At 39.5% G+C, this 21794-nt stretch overlaps 1 protein-coding gene across 12 annotated transcripts in view; it reads left to right on the forward strand.

Moving 5' to 3' along the window:
- MAP4K3 (mitogen-activated protein kinase kinase kinase kinase 3) overlaps positions 1-21794 on the forward strand; it is an 81062-nt gene that overhangs the window by 32075 nt on the left and 27193 nt on the right. For 7 of the 12 annotated variants that reach the window (XM_063328265.1, XM_063328261.1, XM_063328260.1 and 4 more), the window contains exons 13-21: positions 4568-4643; positions 5633-5691; positions 8643-8705; positions 13775-13833; positions 15013-15051; positions 15357-15410; positions 19093-19135; positions 20025-20187; positions 21152-21261. In XM_063328265.1, coding sequence (XP_063184335.1) covers positions 4568-4643; positions 5633-5691; positions 8643-8705; positions 13775-13833; positions 15013-15051; positions 15357-15410; positions 19093-19135; positions 20025-20187; positions 21152-21261 — 666 coding nt within the window. The remainder of the gene's footprint in view (positions 1-4567; positions 4644-5632; positions 5692-8642; positions 8706-13774; positions 13834-15012; positions 15052-15356; positions 15411-19092; positions 19136-20024; positions 20188-21151; positions 21262-21794) is intronic. The other 5 variants (XM_063328263.1, XM_063328264.1, XM_063328268.1 and 2 more) reach the window with 5 other exon arrangements.

Below are 21794 nucleotides of genomic sequence, written 5' to 3' on the forward strand. Positions count from 1 at the left end.
GCTGTCATAAGAAGGAAGGTTGCTGTTTTCAGTGGGCTTCCTGTGAGTGAGCTGCTCAGATCAGAGTAGCTTGCCCTGCAAGTCTTCCCACCTTTCCTGGAAATTGTACTGAAACCTTGATGTTCCATTCCCCTGTGTCACTTGTATATCTTCTTAGTAAGAATCTTGGCCTTCATTTTGGGCCACTCAGGTGGATAATCTCACATCTCTTCCTGTATGGAGTCACTTCAGTACACGTTTTATTGACAGTTAATTATAGCTTTCAAAATAGTGTTCACTCTTTTTATGTCCCTTCTGATTTAGCATTAAGAAGGCTCTTCTGTTGTCTATTTTATTACTTATTGGTTACCCTGAAATGAAGTGTGGTATGGGGGTTGGGGGTGGGGGGGAAGCTATGCCTTGTCTGGGGAGAAAATGAAGAGGGGGGGCGGAAAAAAACCTCACAGCCTCACAGCAGTAATCAGAAAATGCCCATTTTCATCATTTGTAAAGGAGCTAGAGTGGCTGACAGTATGGAGGACAAGCAGACTGCTTGCGTGTCTTTTGATAAGCATCTTGTCAGATATTAGTTCATTTGTTGTTTATCTTACGTTGCTGAGGGTTTCCTGCTGCAATGGTCAGCTTCTGTGCAAGGCATAATGATACTTCTCTGTCCTTGTTCATCACATGGCCTTGAGCTCTCCAGTGAGCTTCAGACACCATTTACCTGTGGTGCTGGATCGTTTTCATTGGATAGACAACTTCGATGTCTCTGTTCGTTTCTCATCCTAGCCATGTTGTGAGATAATTTTCCTTGTTTAAGCCACCTGCAGAATGAGATTGGTAGTGACACTTGGGAAAACATTTTATTTTGTAATAATCAAGTATAGAACCCATCTCTGTGAATAAAGCAGGTGATAATGAATTATCCGATGCATCTGGAGCAAGGTCTGTATTTCAGATGAAGAATCCTACCACAGGCAAAGCAATTGTTGGCATTGTGGCCTTTCCTATAAAAAACCAAAGGGAATAAGAAGTATACATGCTCCTTTTGTACACGATTAAACTTTCTCCAGTACCTGCCATCTCACAGAGGAAGCTGGAGATGTTAATCCAAACTTGGGTATTGACCACTCGTATACTTGTGGCAGTCACCTGAATGCATCCATCGAAAATTGAAAGCAACATAACATGGTAAAACAACATTGATGAGAATCTTGAGCTTCAGACCTGCTTTCCAGTTTGTTTTGATTTTTGGTTGTTGGAGTGGGGGGGAAGCAGGTATTTTGGGATTTTTGATGTGATAGTTTTTTGATGTTTTTTTCTGTTTTGTGTGGGTTTTTTTGATTTCCATTTGGGACTCTGCTTTCACTTAAGAATAAACCTTTGGAGATGCTGGCAGCTGCCTGTTTGCCACACTTCTGTGACAGTTGCTCTTGTGATGGATGTGATATTAGTTGAAAAGGTTGTAAAGAGGAAAGTGCTCATGTTTTATCCTTAGCGCATGTTTTACCCTTAGTTTTGGGGGTAAGATTGCTCTCGAGATCTGTACTGTGACTCAAATTGTGCCTAAGTGGCATTTGTGTCAGGAAGATAACCTACATTCCTTTGTCCTCTTGGACAGCTCAGTTGTCAGCTGTTTGTATTGGGTTTTTGTCAGCAGGGTTTCTTGCAAGGTGACTTGAGGACTTTGTCCTCATGACTGAGAAATGAAGATTTGACTCCTACCAGTAATTCTGTGGTCATGGAGGAGGAGGTATGAGGGCAGGCTCTGCCTGTTGTGCAGTACAAACATCTGTGGCAGGATGCAAGGAACTCACATAATATCACTGCAAAGGCAAAAATACCTCCCACCACCTCTACAATCGGCCTCCTGGTGCTGGCCTTGCAGATGCACGCACATCATGTGCAAGTGGGCAGTGCCTCTTAACAGAATGTAAATAAGCAACCTTTTAGCACTCAGAGTGTTCGAAATGCTCGAGTAAAAAAACAGGTCAAACCTTGAAACACATCCTGAATTATAGCAAACCGTTTTTAAGGCTCGTAAGAACGCACAACAGACAAACCAGAACTGAGGTAGGGGAGGATTGGCGTAAGTTACAAGAAACGAAAAACTGCCTATGAGATACATATTCAGATAATATCTCAGGGATAAACAGAGTTGCTGAGCCATTCGTGACTCTTTGTAATAGTAGAGCAGTTGAAGTTTTCTAACTCTGTCATCACTTCATAGTCAAAAGTTGCCAAGTGAAGATTATAATTAGTATATATAAAAGCAAAGCTAGTATACCAGCACATCAAATTTCTAACACTACTGTGTCAGATTGCCTTAATTAAAAGTTGTTTTGCTGCCACATCTTCAACAAAGAAACATAGTGAGTACACACTTTTCAGAGATTACTTAGGCTAACAGCATGGAGAATGAACATTTTTTTTTTTTTCTAAAGAGTAAGATTTCATTGCAGAGGAAGTACTGAGAGCACACTTAGGATTTATGGTGCTTATTTTGGGGCCTAATTGTATTCAGCAATCAGCTGGCCTTGTAATCTTGTTAAGAAACGCTAAATTATAGTTTCGAAGAGAACCTTCAGTAGCGTATTTAGAAAGAAGAGAGAAAAATCCAACAGGGGCAAAGAAAAGAAAGTCTAGTTTTAAAAGTTCATGACAGAAAGTAGAGAAGAAAGTCTTTTTGTGGGTCCTGAGGGAACTGGCAGATAAAGTTGCTAAGCCGCTATCCATCATATTTGAGAAGTCGTGGCAGTCTGGTGAAGTTCTTGCTGACTAGAAGGTGAAACATAACCCCCATTTTAAAAAGGGAAAAAAGGAAGACGTGGGGAACTACAGGCCAGTCAGTCTCACCTCTGTGCCCAGCAAGATCATGGAGCAGATCCTCCTGGAAACTCTGCTAAGGCACATGGAAAATAAGGAGATGATTGGTGACAGCCAACGTGGCTTCACTAAGGGCAAATCGTGCCTGAAAAATTTGGCTCAAAGTCCAAATGGTGACTAGTGATGAGTGGCGTTTCTCAGAAGTTGGTACTTCTTTGTTGGTGACATGGACAGTGGGATTGAGTGCACCCTCAGTAAGCTTGCTGATGATACCAAGCTGTGTGGTCCAGTCAACGTGCTGGAGGGAAGGGGTGCCATCCAGAGGAACCTGGGCTGGCTTGAGATGTGGGCCTGTGCAAACCTCATGAGGTTCAACAAGGCCAAGTGCAAGGTCCTGGACCTGGGTTGTGGCAATCCCAACCACAAATACAGGCTGGGCAGAGAATGGCTTGAGAGCAGCCCTGAGGAGAAGGACTTGGGGATGTTGGTTGATTAGAAATTGGACATGAGCTGGCAATGTGTGCTCACAGCCCAGAAAGCCAACCGCATCCTGGGTTGCATCAAAAGCATTGTGTCCAGCAGGTTGAGGGACGTGATTCTGGCCCTCTTCTCTGCTCTGGTGAGACCCCACCTGGAATACTGCGTCCACCTCTGGAGTTGTCAGCACAGGAAAGACATGGACCTGTTGGAGCGGGTCCAGAGGAAGGCCATGAAGATAATCAGAGGGCTGGAGCACCTCTCCTGTGAAAGACAGGCTGAGAGAGTTAGGGTTACTCAGCCTGGAAAGGAGAAAGCTCCAGGGAAACCTTATTGCGGCCTTCCAGTATGTAAAGGGAGCCTACAGGAAAGGTGGAGGAGGGACTCTTTATTGGGGAGGGTAGCGATAGGATGAGGGGTAATGGGTTTAAACTGAAAGAGGGGAGATTTAGATTAGATATCAGGAAAAAATTCTTTATTCTTGGATGGTGAGACACTGGCACAGGTTGCCTAGAGAAGTTTTGGATGTCCCATGCCTCAAAGTATTCAGGGCCAGGCTGGATGGGGCTTTAAGTAGTCTGGTCTAGTGGGAGGTGTCCCTGCCCATGGCAGGCGGTTGGAACTAGATGGTCTTCAAGGTCCCTTCCAACCCAAACCATTCTATGATGATTCTATGAAACGGAGATACAGGTTAAAAATAGAAGTGGAACATAAATACAAAGGTGAATTTGTAGAAGTGATGGCATTGCTCTTGTCACACAGCACAGAGCGCCAGGAATGCTCCCTTCTATTCAGCTCTGAAAACCTCAGGCTAACTTCTCATCTACTTAGAGAAACTAACCTTTGACTTTTTAGGAATCAGTTTAGCTTAGACGCTTAGCATAAATGATTGAGGTATGTAAACAAAGGAAATGCTGTCAGTAAGTCAGATTTGGTCTTACTGCTTATTTTTGAAACTGCCAATACCCTTAAACTGAAAGGCTCAAAAAGGAAATGTTATCTGAGCAAAGACAATGCTGGCCAGCATTGTCTTTATTTGCTCAAATCCAGTGTTTTAAAAACCCTTATTTTGGAGCTGAAGATACTCTAAAGATAAAGTGTCTCCAATAATTTTAACTTTAATGTACAAAAACATACATGCAATCTTTATTTTTAGCTTCTGCTTGATTTCTTTCCTTCTTCTTTGATACTGTGCTAATAAACCTACTAAAGACTAGGTAGACATTACTGCATTTCAATTGAGTATATTTTGGTAATGAAGTATTTTATTTTTTTCTTCTAGCCTCTTGTAGTGCCTCATAGAATTCATTCAACAAGTAGAAATGTGAGAGAAGAAAAGACACGCTCTGAAATAAACTGTAAGCATGTGTAATATATATATTAAAATAATCATTGATATTCGCTTATTTCAACTGGTATTCTGGGTATCTGACATATATAGACATATTTTTAGTGATATATAAGAAAAAAAGTATGCTGTTTCACTTACGGATGTAGGTTCTAGGTGATTATGCAAAAGAAATGCTAGTGTAAAATATTTGAATACACCCTTTGTCAGCATTTCAGCAAATCCCACTATTGCTTCATCTTAATTGAACAGGGCACAACCTGAGGTCTCAGAGCTCATATGCCACTCATGCAACTATATTCTGAGTGATGCCAGGTTCTGCTGAGTAACATAACAGCAGAGGAAGATTTTTCTTCCTTAATTTAGTATCTTGTTGTAGTTTCTGCTTTTGAATTGAAACAGTCACGGAGAAATCAGGAAGGGAGGAGGTCGATCACTGTCCATTAAAAGCAGACTCTATCCCCCAAATTGTAGTCGTCCTTTTGCTTGAATTAAATCAGAACAATACTTGGAGCTTTAGTTGTCTTTTCTTAAGCTAAAACTGAGGGGAGGAGTGTTAAAGAGTATTTGCTAAAGAGCTGTCCTAGAAGATGCGATTAGCTCTCTCCAAACTTCATTCAAGGCTCTTTAGTGCTAGCGAATCTCCCAGAAGAACAGATCCATGAGTGAATTCACACAATGGATGTGTTTTCTATAAATTATAGCTGTATTGCTCCTCTAAAGAGGGCACTTCACTACCCTATTTGCTGAATGGTTTTCCTGATCCGTCTAATGAGTAGGTGGGGCAAATGGTGATTGTGATCCTTTTGTGATAGAAGACTACTTCTGTGCCTTTTAGTTTCTAGCAGGCACAAGTTCGATATGTGCACGTATCAGAAGTTTCCATCAGTGGGGATATGATATGCTCGTTAAACTGGATTTTTCTTTTTAGCCTTTGCAGGTAAATTTTGTTTAATTACAATCCAACTTAAATTCTTGTTTTCCTTTTCCCCTAAATAGTTGGTCAAGTAAAATTTGATCCACCCTTGAGGAAAGAGACGGAGCCACATCATGAATTTGTGAGTAACAAGCAGCATGAGCTATGGTCCGCACATTATTCCCCGTAAATATCTGTGGAGGATGAGGAGTCCAAGTTGTGTAGCATACTTCCTTAGCCACACTAAATTTGGTAGCAGTTTTTCTGGCAAGTTGTAACATTGGTCCTAAAGCAAGACACCTTACCTGGCTCTGCCAGGTGTGATGTATGTGCTAAGCAACAATCCTTTGTTTTGTGGGTTTCCTCTATCCTTTATACCTCATTGCCAAGTATATAATTCCCCTTATTTATAGACTTTATTTTTTTTAATTGTAGAATTGCTGTGCATACACAAATGTTTCTTTCCCTTGTGCTTGTGTTGACAATGATTGATAATGCAAATAATAAAATTGAGAGCCTGGGAAAGAGGTATGATGCATTTTAAAAAATTGGATTTTTGTGGGGTTGTTATTTTCCCATGCAAACAACCTTTCTGTGGCTGCCTCACACCTGAGCCGCACTGAGTCTGGCAGCTGAGGTATTCTGTAAAGGTGTATTGCCAGTGCGTTCTCCTTATGGACCCATCAATCAGTACAAGAGGCATGAGAAATCAAGCAGTGAGGCAAGAGGCATTTGTGCAGTCTCACACACACAACTGCAGTGGCTTCCTCTCTTCTATGGAGACTGTTGCTTTCCACATTTGTGCACTTGGGCAGTTTTCTGCATGTTCCTGGATAAAAAAAAGACACTCCTTTGCTTCCTCACTGCAGATTTCTGTGTTCTCTTTGTTTTTCTAAGGCAGGTGTTAAGGTGAAAAAGTTAGTACATAGGTGGGAGGGACGTTGGCTTTGCTCTGAGTTGGTTTTGGGAAGGGTGTGTACCTAGGAATGTACTTCCTCTTCTATAGTCTACAAACCACATGTGAGTGGGACTTCTGACACAGGTTTCCTTGTATTGCTCTGTAGTTGTACTAAAATCTTCCCGGTGCTTGGTCCTTCAGTAGTGGCTCAGCTGGCTCTGGGCGTATGGGGTTGTATATAATCTTGCTCTTCCTCAGCAACTGGCTGGGCAGGTAGTCTGCAGTTTCTGATGCCTGTTTGAGACAGGGGAGAATAGTTTACCAAATCACACGTAGGACTTAGGCAATTATTTCAGGTATGTTATTTAGACCTTGGCATAACTGCATAACAACATCGTTTAGAATCCCTGGTTATACAAGTGTTTATTAAATATGGTAATGAAGTCGATGTTTCTACCATAAACTCATCAGTTAACTCAAAATTATTTTTGAACTGATTCCAAGTTATCCTGGCTTTGCTTCCCTGTTGCATTGTCTGGATTAAAAGAAAATAAAATTGGTAGCAACGTATAGTTCAAATTATAATGCTTTTGCTCCTTAAGAATTTTATTTATTTATACACACCCAGAATCATAATTGCGAAAAGATGTTAACGTAGAAGCTGAAGTTTTAAAAATACTTTTTCCATTTCTTTCTTGTTTTATCAGTCACTGACTATACAAACCAGTTAGTGGACAACTTCATGGGGTGTTTTCATTGCACCTTAGGAACCAGAGTTGCTAAACTGGGGAGAGAGATTTTCTGCAGGCATTAAAAGACAACTTTCGAGAGCACTTCTTTGGCAGATGTCTTTGGAAGGGAGGAATTGAGCTTTTTCTGAACTTGTGTGTTAGCAATCTGGACCTTTGCACTTAGCAAGAAGGGAGTCCATGATCCAGATTATTTTTTCCTGATAAGGAAATCTCTTAGTATTGTCTATTCCTGTCAGAGTTTGCATATTTGAAACCTATCCAAAGAACTTGCCTCACTCCCCGTCTATAAGGAACATCCGTAACTGCTTGTTTGGATTTTTATTGAAGAGGGAAATTAGCTGCTCCACTGCACTTAGCAGAATGAAGCATGCAGAACTGACCTGACCTTTCCAGATAAAATTCCTTTATTTTAGGAAAGCTTACGTAAGTCTTATCTTTAGAAGATTAATATGTTATTTCTGATGACCTGGCAAGAGTTTTTCTGTAGTGCTGGTAAAATTATTTGAGTTTATTTTCAGTGTAAGCATGAATGGGGAAAAAATGCTTATTTGTGAAACAATAATAGGTTTGTCTGTCATAGGATTACTGTGACATACATAAAAATGCCTCTGCAAGCAAGATAGTTGCTGTAAGCAAAAGTAACTGCTTACATCGAATCTATGGTAGATGTTTTTGTACTATATTGCCACTGGAGACTGAGAGTTAAAGAGTTGGCTTGATTCTTACAACTTCTGTTAGCCAAGAGGGAAGCAGAACTATGATTTTGAAAGTGATGATGTTGGGTATAGGGACCAACGAAAAAAAATTATTTTGTCAGATATAGAATGAAGGACAATTTAAATTGGCATGTCAAATGCAAATAAGAGCTCTATTCGTATATACTCTAACAAAGAGCCTTAGCACAGAGCAGGCTGAGGGAGAAGTTTGTGAGAATCTACATGCTCTGGGAGAGAAGGTCTTGTATAAATGGAAGCGGGAGCAAGACATGCCAGCAATAACAGTGTGGATCCCTTTTCGTTAAGGCTGTTCTTCTAACCCTTTTGCTCCTGTCTCACTAAAGCATGCTTAAACTTCATGCTTATTTACTTATGGGTATGAGTGCACAAGCGAAAGGACTGGACCACTGCAGCATGATGAGTTATTGCCCGTGGTGCACTGAGATGTTGAACTGGCACATACTTGCCTCTTACGGAGGCAGTTTGTTGCTCATTACCACAGCTCAGGTGATGAACAATAATTCATTATTTTGTTGTGATTTGATAGTGTTTGGTAATGTGACCATACCCTTAGCTGTGTTTTACCCCCATTCCCGGAACTGTCTTAACATGGTTTGAGTTTCAACTAATGACTTTTTTTCTAGCAAGAAAATTTCCCTTTATATATACTTGGCTTTCAGTCGCAATGTAAATAACTTGAGTTTTTTGATCTCTATCTAATGAACAGCCTGACAGTAGCGATTTTTTGGACAATTCAGAAGAAATATACTACACTGCAAGATCTAACCTGGTATTTTTTGTCTTATGACTTTCTTTGTCAGTGTTAGTTTTGTGTTTGTTTTCCTTTTCAAAGCTCGTGTTTTGTTCTGTTGTTGTACTGGTGTTTTCATTTGTTTAAAAGTCATTCAATGTAAGGATTAGTCTATATGTGTATTTCTGTAATGTAGGAAGGAATTCTTAGTATGTGCAGTGTTGAAAGTATTTAACCCATATTTGTGTTTAGCTGAATTACTTTTATAGAAGGGGCTCAGTATTATGCAGTCATTTTAATTTCTTTATTTAGCTGCCTTATAATGCATAACTTGTTAATTTTTTGGAGGGGGATTAAAAATAGAAGACACATTCTATTCATATTTTTGACTGGTAGTTCCTTCGAATAGTCTCATGAAAGACTATAAAATTATATAAATGTAAATCTCTGAATTCTCTAGACAGTAATTATGTTATAGAATGAATATACACTTAATACAAATAACAGAAAGCGCGATCATGTTTCCAATGGCATTTGGCATTGTTTGTAGTCTGATACATTTTCCAAATTTTCTCTTACATTGCCGTGTAGAAATTACTCTAGACAGTGAGTTTTCTTATTTCTCTGCTCTTTAGGCACTATGTAGTTAGAAAAGTAATGCATTTAAATCTTGGACATCTTCATACACCGTTGAAAAAAAATGAAGAAACACTCTGTACTAAATGAAAAGCATTATTCCGCTGACTTGCTGTGATTTGTGAGATGTTTAATACAAGTGCATTGAGATGAAAATGGAAAACTGTGGTGTTTGGGAATGTCTTGTTTTGGTTTTTATGTGGTGTTTTTTGTTTGGGATGTTTTTGTTTGTTTTGGCATCAGTTGGCTTGCTGTGACTAGAGTCTGCCAATACCATAGTTACTAAGAGCTTAGACTGTCTTCCCCCTTCTTGGAAGGAACTTCCTGTACTGCATGATTATAAATATGTTTCACAAATTGTTTTGAGATCAGTAGCTTAGATTTCTCTGTACGCGGTGGGAACACCTCCATCCTGTGCAATTGCTCAGGTTTTGGGAGCATGGTTTGGGTTTTTAAGTTTGGTTTGGTTTTGTCTTTTCAGTTTAGCACTTTTTAAAATCTGTCTTTTTTTCAGGTTACTTTCAGTGTTGTCACGTGTCTTGTTAGCCTAGTGTCTGTGGACGTAAGATGAATGAGAACATTTTTCCTGACTGGACAGTCCTTTCCCATCCTTCTTTTGCCCCACGCTATTCAGTGCACTCTTCAAAAGTGGTTACTATGATAAAGTTTATAAAGTACTAGTGTTGTCACAATCGCGAGAGGGTTTTTAAAGTCAATCAATGGCACTTTGTGTGTTTCACTGCATTCTTTACAACCTTCTGTGTTCATTGTGAATCAAAGAGGAGAATCCTGATTTGGTGGTCATGCTTTACCCATTTGTGAGATTTTTTTCCAGTAACATCTAATCATTCTGGAAATCAGAAGAAATATTTAGTAGTTGGTTCATTCTTCTGTTGTGGACGAGGACATACTAATCAGACTTTCTGTCTCTCTCCTTCCCTGACTCCTCCCTCCTGCTCTGACAGCGTTGGTTTCAGATATGTTCAGTGAGAAGCAATAGGTGGATTTTTCAAACATCATCAAGGGGAAAAGAGTATACTTTCTCACAAGCATAATATATATCCTCCTGCTGTTGGGCTCTCTCCCATGTTGTTCTCCTGGTTTTATAAAATACCTTATGAACAACAACTCTTTTGCAGAGCTATGTATGTCTATAAGGTCCTACCAAAAAAAATTATTATAAATTGAGGCATATTTTGGGCAGCATGAGTCACAAAAAGTATACAGTTGAAGCTGAAAGCAAATTTAGGGAGTGAGTTGAGAGTGTTTTTACCTATCACTAGCCTTTTGCACAGCTGGATGGATCATATGGCAGCTTATGCAGTCACCATGTACATTACCTTTTAAAAATTTGACACCTACAATGTCTTTGTCCTGGGAAGCACAGAACTGGACACCACACACAGATGTGGCTTTCCAAGTGTCATACCAGCCTTCTGGTGCGTCAGCCACTCCTCCCAGTTTTGACTCATCTGCAAACTTGATGAGGATACACTCTGTGCCCTCATCCAGGTCGTTGATAAATATGTTGAACAAGACTGGACCCAGTACTGACCCCTGGAGAACACTGCTGGTTACAGGCCTCCAACTAGACTCTGCGCCACTGATCACAGCCCTCTGAGCTCTGCCATGCAGCCAGTTCTCCATCCACCTCACTGCCCGCTCATCTAACCCACGCTTCCTAAGCTTACCTGTGAGGACATTATGGGAGGCAGTGTCAAAACAAAAAATCAAAACAAAGCTTTTACCTAGAGAAGTTCCCTCGAAGTGTTCAAGGCCAGACTGGATGGGGCTTTGAGCAACCTGATCTAGTGGGAGGTGTCCCTGCCCATGGCAGGGGGTTGAAACTAGATGATCTTGAAGGTCCCTTCCAAATCAAACCATTCTATGATGCTGTCCTTTTAAAGCATTTAAACATCAGTAATTCTGGCAGATGCCGTTTTTCATACAGAAATTCCAGAAAGGCTTAAAAAGTCTGGTGGCAGATGAAGGCTCCTTATGTTTTATCGGGGTTTGCCTATTTTCTCTTATTAATTGTCCTGTAATTGCTGTAAAATACATATAGCCATATATTACACAGTATGTACATTAAAATGGACAGCCATTTTGGCTCTACCCAGCATAAATAAGGTCTTGGTTTCCCACTTTTGATAAATGTGATTTTGCAACATGTGGATGAAACGCTTGTCACTTCAAGGTGAAAATCTCAGATTTCATTATACTGATCTGGAGTTATTTTTCTCAACAGCCTTTTAGTCTTTTTTTTTCTGGCGTTCTTTCATGTAGACTCACACAACCTGTTTAACCTCCTTGTTTGTGAGTAAATTGTTACCTGAAATAAAGGCTCTTGAAACCAAAAGTAGTTTAGAGAAGTCTGGAGACATTTTATTTTTCCAGTCTTGTTATTTTCTGCTCTAGAGCCTGAATCCTCAAAATACCTTTGCTTACATGTGCAAGTTTTTGAGATCACATAGAAGCAATATAAGGACTCACAGTAAAAGAAGTTAAATCTGTGTTTCTTTGTGGTGGATTGGAGTTCATCAGCTGGTGCTGAGGACCAGCAGAAAGGAATTGCTTGGATAAGGTGACACGTAATGGGAGTGATGAAGAGGCTGAAATTGCAGAGGACCTAGTATGGCATTTCTTGAGGGACGGAGACTTGCTGAGCTTGTTTGGAGCAAGGAGCAGGAGAGTCGGGATTGGGGCATAAGAGAAAGATGAAACTGTGTAGAAGGAAGATAAGGATAGCAGAAGGGGTCAAAGATACCCACAATTCAGGCCTAACCCTTTCCACCTGCTACCTCGCAGAGCCCGGGACACGTTCCTGGAGAGGGGTGAGCCATTCTTTCTTACCAGCATGGCCACTTGTGAGCCATTCTTTCCTGTCACCTAACTTTCTAGCTCCACTGACAGAAGTCTAGGGTGAAAGTCGGGTGCCCCTCGTGAGTTGGATCCGTAGAAGCTGATCTGGTGGTTGGTGGTTTGGTGGTTTTGGAGTTTCTTAGTTTAATTCCAGAAAAAAAAGATGCATAATCAGTACAAAGATTGGAAAATCAGTCCCTCCATGGTTCAGGAAATGCCAGCATCTGGCTTGCCTTCGCCTTTTTATTCAGCCCTCTGATGTATGCATCCTTTTACCTCAAGTAATTATCAGTTACATACTTTTTTTTTTCCACAATATTTCACTTGTCTTGGGAAAATATGGAAAGTCACTGAAGTAATCAAATGCTACTGACAGCTGTGGTAGCAACACCCATGTGGAAATTACTACTTAGCTTTACAGAGCAGAATTGAGGGTGCAGTAAACCACCTGGAACTCCTCGCTGAGCAGAAAACAATAAACATAGCTTTGTATTAAAGTAATTGCCCTTCTGCCCTTCTGCGCTTCTTTCAGTCTGGAACTGAAAGCTGTGGTGGCTTCTGCTTCATCAGCTTGGAGCATGCCTTGCCCTTTTGAGAGATCAGCCCCGTGAGTTGCCATCTAATCCAAGCTTATTGCTCTTTTAGCTTGGGTATCTGGGTGCCTGTTGATATGGGCTGCAGCTGAAAGAGGCCTGTTCAACAGCAGATGTTGGGAGACCTTTAAAATGTTTCCTGGAGAAGAGCAACGTAGCTCAATTTATCACTAAGTTGGTTGATCAATAATTCATTTCTCCTGGTGAACGCACTCAGTATTTTGGGAGGAAATTTATGCTCAGATTTTTCCTGTTGTGATCCACCTGAAGAAAAAAGTACCCTGTAATTATAGCAGTATACTCCTGGCAGATGGAGATTCGATGGTCCTTCAGCGTGGTCCCTGTGTAACCATTAGTGTGTTAAATTTGTATGCCGTGCGGTGTCTACTGAATGGTAGTGTTGGAGCCCTGTTGCCACTCTTTTTCTAAGGAGCCCATGCTCCACAATTGCTTGAGTGCTCAACTTGGCTGTTACTATTGTATTTTTCTTTTTGATACAAAAGGTGATCTTAAAGTATACATGGTAACATATATAGTTATCCTTAAAATATGTGTTGCTATAACCGGAGCTATAAAAACACTTTTGCTGTCTTCTCTGCTTATTTCTTTAATGTCCCCATGCGCTAAAGGCATTTGGGGCTCCCTGCCAGAACTACTCCTCATCTGAAACGAGTACTATAATGTGCCAGTGAGGGATGGCTGGGCTCTCTATAGGGTCTGGTAGATCAGAGTCCTTTTTTATTTTATCTTATTGTTTTTGTTTTGTTTCCTTTTCTGCAGACAGCTTTATTTGAGGAAAGGGTCTGTGTGTCCAAGGAAGGGGCTAAGGTCAGAGTTTAAAAGGAATTAGAGATGCAGCACACTGTCAGAGAGGACATTTTTGGGTGTGATTGGCCTGAGAGTGGTGGTAGGTGCTAGAGGAATGAGCTTGTGGCAGAGGGGATAACAGCAGCATGACACAGGGTATGTGTTTGATGCTGATGTTTGTCTTAAAGATTCATTCTCTTATATTTGTAGGATCTACAGCTAGAATATGGTCATGGTCCTCAGTGCGGCTACTTCTTGGGTGCAAATAAGTAAGTAAGCAATGGCATTTTTTGCCTTTAATTCATTCAGGGCTATTTTAATATAAAATTCACAAATGTGTGTTAAACACGTTAACTTAAACATATGTAGTAAAATACATCAGGCTTGTTTATATCAGTTACAATTCCAAAATCACTATTTCTGAAATAATAGTAATTCCAGTGACACAGAATTACAGCACTTCTCGTTATTAGAGGCTGTGTTGGCCATATTGTCTCTGTGGTGCTGTAAGCTTCTTTTTAAGGGCCGTTATCTTGGTCTGCTTCTTAACAAAATGTTCTGCCCAAAAGGTCCCACAGAGCACAATTTTACCCCATCTAGGAAGTATCAGTGCTGCTCTTTGACATTGCTTTATGCCCTCCTTTGTGTTGTAGGGCGCTAGGAACATTCAGTTATAGATGCTTTAAAAAATAAAACTTGCCTGTCTCAGCAAAGTCCTATAACTTCGTGTTCATACATTTAATTACTTTGTTGTATTAATCATATGAAATAGTTTTCCATGTAGTTCTTCCTTTTCACCCAGTTTCTTAATTTACAGGCTAGCATGCCTAGCTTTGCTTTGCTAAGTTAAATAACATTTTAAAAGTGCAGACTATCTAAGCATAGAACATAACATGATATTTTTATGCAGTCTTTTAGTTGGGGAAATACGAATACTGATATCTTCCAAAATCCTATTGTTTCTCATGCCTGTGTCTTGCCTGTTATTCTTTCCTGTCTGTTTTCAGACAAAGACACAAAAATTAAGATGTTCAGAATGTTACAGAAATTAACTAGGGAAGAATGAATTTATTCCAATAGTAGTTTAATCCTCTTGTCAGTCTGATTTATATTTTTTAATGATTATGATTTTCTTGCATAGTGTGTATTTGTTTTAAATTTGATCAAGCTAAGGCAGTCGTTTTAGAGTATGAGGAACAAGGACCATTGCACTTAATAGCAATGCTTTAATAAACACATATGGAAGTGTGTTGTGTGAAAAATAAAAAATAAAAAAATACAGCTATGTTCATTTGTATGCACATGTTCGATGTATATTCTGAAAGCCAGCTGAAATAACATGCTTTGGATTATTTACCGATAGAATCTTAGAAGCATTTGCCCTGGCTTTTGATAATTAAGTTTGTGCCACAATTAAACTGTGTTCTTATTCTTATTTAATGCTGAAGGAGTCTCTTAAAATCAGTTGAAGAAGAACTGCATCAGCGGTAATTCTATTCTTTTTTTTCCCCTCTTGTGTGTTTCAAAGTCATTTGTGCATTGATTTTTTTTTTTTTTTTTATGTCTGTCACTACTAGTTCTTGTTTGTCCCTGTACTTGCTGAGAGGATATGGGAGAGGCTTAGTTGTCTGGATTGCAGCTGTGCTTTAAGGAATAATAACAGTCATAAGAAGCTAAAAGACAGTAAAATTCTGTAAAAGAAGTAGTAGCCCTTGGGCTCAGAATTTTTCACAGTAGCCAAGGTAATTTTAATACAACTCACTCAGCCATAGTACCTTGCTCGTTTTCTTAGGGGACATGTGGCACATTTAGAAGATGATGATGATGCAGACGATGATGCTAAACAGTAAGTCCTTTCTTCTTGTAAAAATTAATAAATATATAAAAGCTGATTCTCGAATAGATGAATTTTTTTTTTAAAAGTTGAATCTCGTTCTATCCCTAATAGCTCAGGATTCTTCTACAGCATTTTTAAAGATTGTTCCTAGATTAATCACCAGAAGTTTTCTTAGTCTGATGATAAACTTGTGATGAATTTGAGGGGGGAAATCTTGTTCCTCGTTTGATATGGTTGTCCTTTTATCTTTTATTATTGATCAAAATCTTGGCATAGTTACATTGAGACAGTAATTTGTCTGACCTTGGTCCTGGTGTCTTCTTTAGAACTGATGACTCTATATTAAAATAAAGCTCATTAAAAATACATAAAATATATACATAACTGTCTTCTCTAGATGACTGAGTTTATTCTGTCCACATTCTTAGCTAGGAAGGTGCTTGTATGGGTGCCTGATTTTGGAATAGAGCTGGCTCCCTCACCACAGAGAGAGCAAGGTTATGTGACTGCAAAGGCAGTGTTAAGTTAATTATGCTCATTCATATTAAATTCCACTGCTGTAAGTATTCTTGGGCTCTTTTTGATTGACAGATGAGAGCTGAAACAATTTAAAAAGCACAGCCAGTATGTGGAAACTTACATTCCTAAATCAATACGATGTAAAACCAAAAAGAAAGATGCCATTGAGACAGAATTCTTGTTTGCTTTCTGTTAATGAGTAATTTTGAGAGCTGTTGCTTCATACCAGAAACCTGTAAAACATGTCTTATCTATTGCTGGCATCTATCTCTTACAGAGAACCAAATATCTCTCTTTTTTTTTAATCTAGAGTTATTTTACTGCTGTTCTTTTATAACAAAGATTTTATCACTGTACTGAGCATGAGGGACAGCCCCCTTCAAGAAGGGCAAAGCTACTGATAGTGTCTGTCAGCTAGGTGACAAGTACATTAAACTTGGGTTGTTTAATGATCAACTTCTCAAAACACAAGTATGTTTGCTGTTTGACACAAGTGGTATTTATAAAAGAAAAATGATTTTATTCAGTTTTTAGCAGGCTTTATTCCCTTGCTAATTCCTTAAGAAATTCTTCATATTTCATTATTAAGCAGTTTGTTTAAAGGCATGTTTGATTATGCAGTTCGTCAATAATATGAAGCTCCCATGTATTTCCTTTGAGAGGAAGAGGTTGATAATGCTCCTCATTGATTTGCTCCTCTGCATTTGGACCAAGCTGAGAACCCGCTTTGCTCATAGTAGGGTAGACCTTGGTAATGATAACTCAGGCTTCCTGCACTGCAGGATGTAACGGTCCCCTGTAGCTCCATACTTCCAGCTCCACTCTGATGGCCTGCAGTGAAGATGCTCTGAATATCTGCACTGCTGCAAGCCAGCTCAGCTTGGTTCCTCACTCCGTACTAATCTCTGGATGTTTGTGTACAGCTCTGCGTCTGTCTGTTCATTTTTGCCTAATGTTTCTTTTTCCCCCCACCCCTACTTCTTGCTCTGTTTGCAGCCAGTATCATCAACTTCAGTAATGTTCCAGGGTTTGGAACCTCTTGATCCCTGCTGTCTTGAAGTGCTTCCACTGATTTCTTTATCCAGTGCTTTGGGATCTTCGTGCCTTGCACAAGGTCCATCGGAACTTTCAGACAGCATTTGCTTTAGCTGCTCCTATTGCTGTCGTGTTTCTGTGGATTTTCTTTTTCAGGTTAAGCAAGAAAGAACCTGATAGCTTCCAGAGAGGTTCCAATTCATCTAACCCTAAGGACAGTCACCAATGGTCCTGGCAGTTTTTACTGCTTCCCATAGTTCATCCTAAGTACTCTTGCCCTACAGAGAGAGGGCCTGACAATTTCCTGTAAGCATAGGGGTAAGCCTTGAATGCCTTAACCTTGGATCAGACAGATTCTGCATCTGTGCCTTTCCCCTTGGTATCTGCTCGGGCCTAAAGCTCTGTTGCAGTATGTTTGTTCGTTAGCTCAGTCTTGGATACCTTTCTCTGGAGCCCACTGAAGATTCAAGGCTTTTGTTTGATTTCTATTCTGTGAGATGGAGCTGCAATTGAAAAGCACATGTGATATCGGTCACTTCTCCCTTCAGATCCAGGGGAAAATAAACAATGAAGCAGTTGTACACCTTCCAATTCCAACTAATGCGACTGCATGACTCTGAAGCTGGGTGATTCATAGCAGCAGAAAATCCACATGCTTCAGGCACCAATATAAAATTACCTGTCTTCATTTAACAATTTTGATTGTTTTGAAATTTCTTTTTCTTTCATGTGCAGCAAAGCTGATGATGCTTGACCTTCTTGGTTGTGGAAGCTGGGAAAGCAGAAGTTATCGGGCCACTGCCCTGCATGATCAACAGTGACAAACTGCACATAAACCTTGCGGTTGAAACCAGGGCACGCAGTCCTTTGTACAAACATCTGTCACACTTATGCCAAATCCTTGTCTTTTTTTTTGTTGGTGGTTTTTTTTTTTTAATGTTTGGCTGACCAATAATACTGTGACGGCTGTCTGAGATGCAAAGAAGAATGTGAAAGAAACTACAAATGGAGCTTGGACATAAATGACTGAGGTCTTAAGCCTGGTCCCATGTTATGAAGAGAAGATAATTTCCACCACGATAGCCGCTGAAGTGCACGACGCAGGGTAACCCGTTCTCATAAGTCCCATTCCAGCTTCTCTGAAATCAAAGCAACTGATAAGATGCCAGGACAGAACCTCCTGAAAAGAATGAAGCAAAGCAGACAAGTTGTTGATCTGTAAACAAGCAAACAGATATCTTACTACTTGGACATTTTCCCAAAAATTTGAAAAATAATTTAAAAATAAGGAAAACATTGAGCAAGAATGTCAAGCTTTCACAGCTGTATTCCTGACCTATTTAATGGAAATAATCTTCTGTTTTAAAAGATTAGGAAACAGGAGAGCGTAAGAGTTTATAAAAACACAAAATATTTAGGTATTTAGGATTTTTTAAAAATGCAGCATATTCTTTAAAACACAGAACCAGCAGAGGAAGAATATTCCTGATGCTTCAGCTTTCTTGTTTCCTGCTGATATCTTGAACTGTTGAGCCAAGCTTTTGAATTATTCTTGCATTAAAGTTGTCTTTCACAAGATTTCTGTGGAAAAAGAAACTTACAGAAGAAAAAAACAACCACAAAACAACCCAGATGGTAGGCTAGCTGTCCATTGCAGATGGATTTTGCTTTACATGTGTAAGGCTGTTCTGAAGAAGTCAGTGGTAAATTTTTCAAGGAATATGTTTTTCTTGCAACTCCTATTTCCCCTACATACCTCCAGATGGCCCTTTAGAAAAGCTCACTCATACCCTAAATCTTGCTTCTCTCAACAGAGTAAGTATCAGGCTTGCTCTGCATATCCCTGCCTTTTTTCTGCTCAAGTATGTGTATCTTAAATCAGTTCCTGCCACTTTGCCCTCTCTAGGGATGGTCTGTGATACTTGAGGTTTTGGATACTATCCGTGGTATGCACAGCAATAACACAATGTTTAAAAGTATTCATGAATGCAGTTATTTGGATATAATAGTGCTGTTGACAAGTTAATAGTGTTTATTGGTATGGCATTTATAAAATCCTGTATCCTCTTGAACACTGCAATATGAGGTTCAAAGAGCTACACTGGCTAACAATCTGTTTTGTTTCTTTTCTTTATAGTGCTACTATGAAACCTAAAGTGCCACCTCCTTTACCACCAAAGGTAAGCGAGGGGGATTTTGCTGCCCAGAGTAAAAGGGCACTTTAAATAAACAAACAAATGCAGAAGCGTCTAAATGGCTATACTGATGTTTATGTCACTTGAGCTGTGACTTGAAGACTTGAATCAAATTTTAAGTCAAGGGTATATCCAGAGGGTTGACCTATATGTTCGTAGCCTTTAATTTTTAATAAAGAGCTGTCAAATAAAACATCTGCTTGCTAACTTCCGGTGTCTGAACAGGGATCTTCAGAGGCATGTCTGGATCAGTGGCTTACTAGCACTTGAAGAGCAAGTGAATCTTTTCACACTGATATTGTCTTAATATGTGCAAAAATAAAAAGGAAAAAAAACCTTCATATTTTTTTGTCTGGCTGTCAGTTCCAGCCAGGCAAAACCTGCAGGTTTGAGTACTTACCCTCCTGCACTATCTTTGCATTACTGAGAAGGATTTTACAAGCAGCATTAGCACAGCCAGTGTCTAGACGACGTTGGCCTTTGTGGTTACATCCCCTATTTGAGATTCTTTACACAAAGTTCTGTCCAAGTCATTGAATGTTCCCTGCTTTCTACTTAAATGTCTGGTTTGGCTATCTGTAGTCATAAACAGTGACATTGCCACATGCCAAATAATTGTTTAATGCATGACTTAAAGGATGAATTCAAAATCATAATATTTGTCCATACCAAGGTTTTCCTTATTCCTATGCATTTCCTTCTCGTTTGTTTTTTTGAAAGAGATTTACATGGCAGAACATGTCAATTATGCAATTTACTTGTGAAGGTTCTAGGATCCAAATATTGCATGTGGTTTTTTTTCTCATTGAGAAGCAGCATGGATATTTTGAATCTTTTTTCACTATGGTTTTATTATTACTATGTTTTTTTTCAGCCTAAATCCATCTTTATCCCCCAAGAAACTCAATCTTCTGAAAATGATAGTCAAGGGACAATCAAGAGATGCCCAACATCAGAGAGTCCAGCAAAATCTGCATCTCAGGTTCCACCCAGGCCGCCACCTCCTCGGTTACCTCCACAGAAATCTAATGTTTTGGGTAATAAAAGTGACACCAAGAAACATACAAATATTTCTTAAATAATCTAATGTGATTTTATTTCTACATCCTCACCTATGCACACATTAAAACATACTGTAGTAATTTTTCTGTGGTGGGCAAGTAACAGAAAGTGCATGAAAGCCAAAATGCACGAAGAAAGCACATTTAAAGTCTTAAGAGGGTCAAATGTACCTTCGGTAAAGTCACTGACACAATTCCTGCTGATGCCATTAGTGACACAATGGCTTTTCTAAGCAACGGGCTTACAATGTAGTCTATCAGGATTGTCGCAGGGAATAAAAAAAGTTTTCCTGTATGTAGGTTTCAAATTCTGGCCCTGAATGTCAATTGTTGTTGTCATTTGACGTATGAAGAATAGAGTTTTGATTTCAAAGTTCGCTTTTGTAGGTAATGAACTGGGCGGGGTAGTATAGCAGGCGATTCCTTTTATGCTTTTGTTGAAGTCTGGTGCTTTAAAAGTTGTCTTGGCCTGGCTTGTTTTAAGCAAGCTTAATGTCTGACTTTTAATTGAGATCGTGCTAGTTCTTCCTTGCCTACCTGCTTTGTTCCTGTGTTACAGATTTGACCGTAATGCTTAAGCATACAGTGCTAAGAAATGCCTTAAGGCTATTTATAAAGAATAATTGAAACATTAGCTATAGCCAAGTTTTTATTCAGATATGTTAAATACATTTTTCATTATAACTGTGACCGCATCCTTTTCTATGCCCACATTAGATTTGTTATATTAATTACCAAAAGCCATGGGCTGAGATTGAATGTAGCTTTAGAGATGGTTATATGTGCACATGCAGGAACATGTGTGCTTCAGAAATAGATTAGGGTATTGGAACATGTTCTGACATAAGTGGAAATTTTGGTCCTTCAAAATTGTTTTTAGGCTAGACTGCTATTTGAGTTGGAGGTAGAAGAACACATTTTAAAATGTTAATCTTTCTAGGTAATGGAGTCACTTCTGTACAATTAAATGGTGAAAGAGAGGGGTCACCACATCAACAGAATGAAGCTAGAGACACTAATTTTTCAAGAAAGGAAAAGAAGGAAATACTGGTAAGTATTTAGGCTTCTAGGTGTTATTTTAAAGTCTCAACTGCATGCACAATGAAAAGGAGAGGGCACACATCTTTGGCATCTTGTTTACTTTGAATCAAAGCACAGTTTTGCTAGGTTGTCTGGTTGTGATATAGTCTTAAGCTGAAGTCTGAGTCAGTATTTAATTTTCATTAGAAATTAACACTGTCATGGACGTACAAGATTTACTTGTATTCACATACTTGAGAGACGTGTAATGAGAGTGAGATCCTATGACTGAGATATAATGCCTTGTACTGAGCAATGACTATTTAAGCAAATGAGGAAATTAAGGAATGTGCTGCCATCTGATGGCTTGCTGGAGGATTTGGCCGGCCCTGGGAAAGGAGCTGACTCGGGGCTTTTCCTGAATGAGTCGTCCTCCTATCCCAGATGTAGGCATACAGGCTTTGTGGTGTTCAGGGGGAAAAAAAGATGGAGAAATGTAGATTGAGGGTCCAGATATGCAAGCTGCTGGCCTCTGGACCTCTGGATTTTTCGGGGTTTAGCAG

This window comes from Chroicocephalus ridibundus, chromosome 3, assembly GCF_963924245.1.
Source record: "Chroicocephalus ridibundus chromosome 3, bChrRid1.1, whole genome shotgun sequence".
Taxonomy (NCBI): Eukaryota; Metazoa; Chordata; class Aves; order Charadriiformes; family Laridae; genus Chroicocephalus; species Chroicocephalus ridibundus.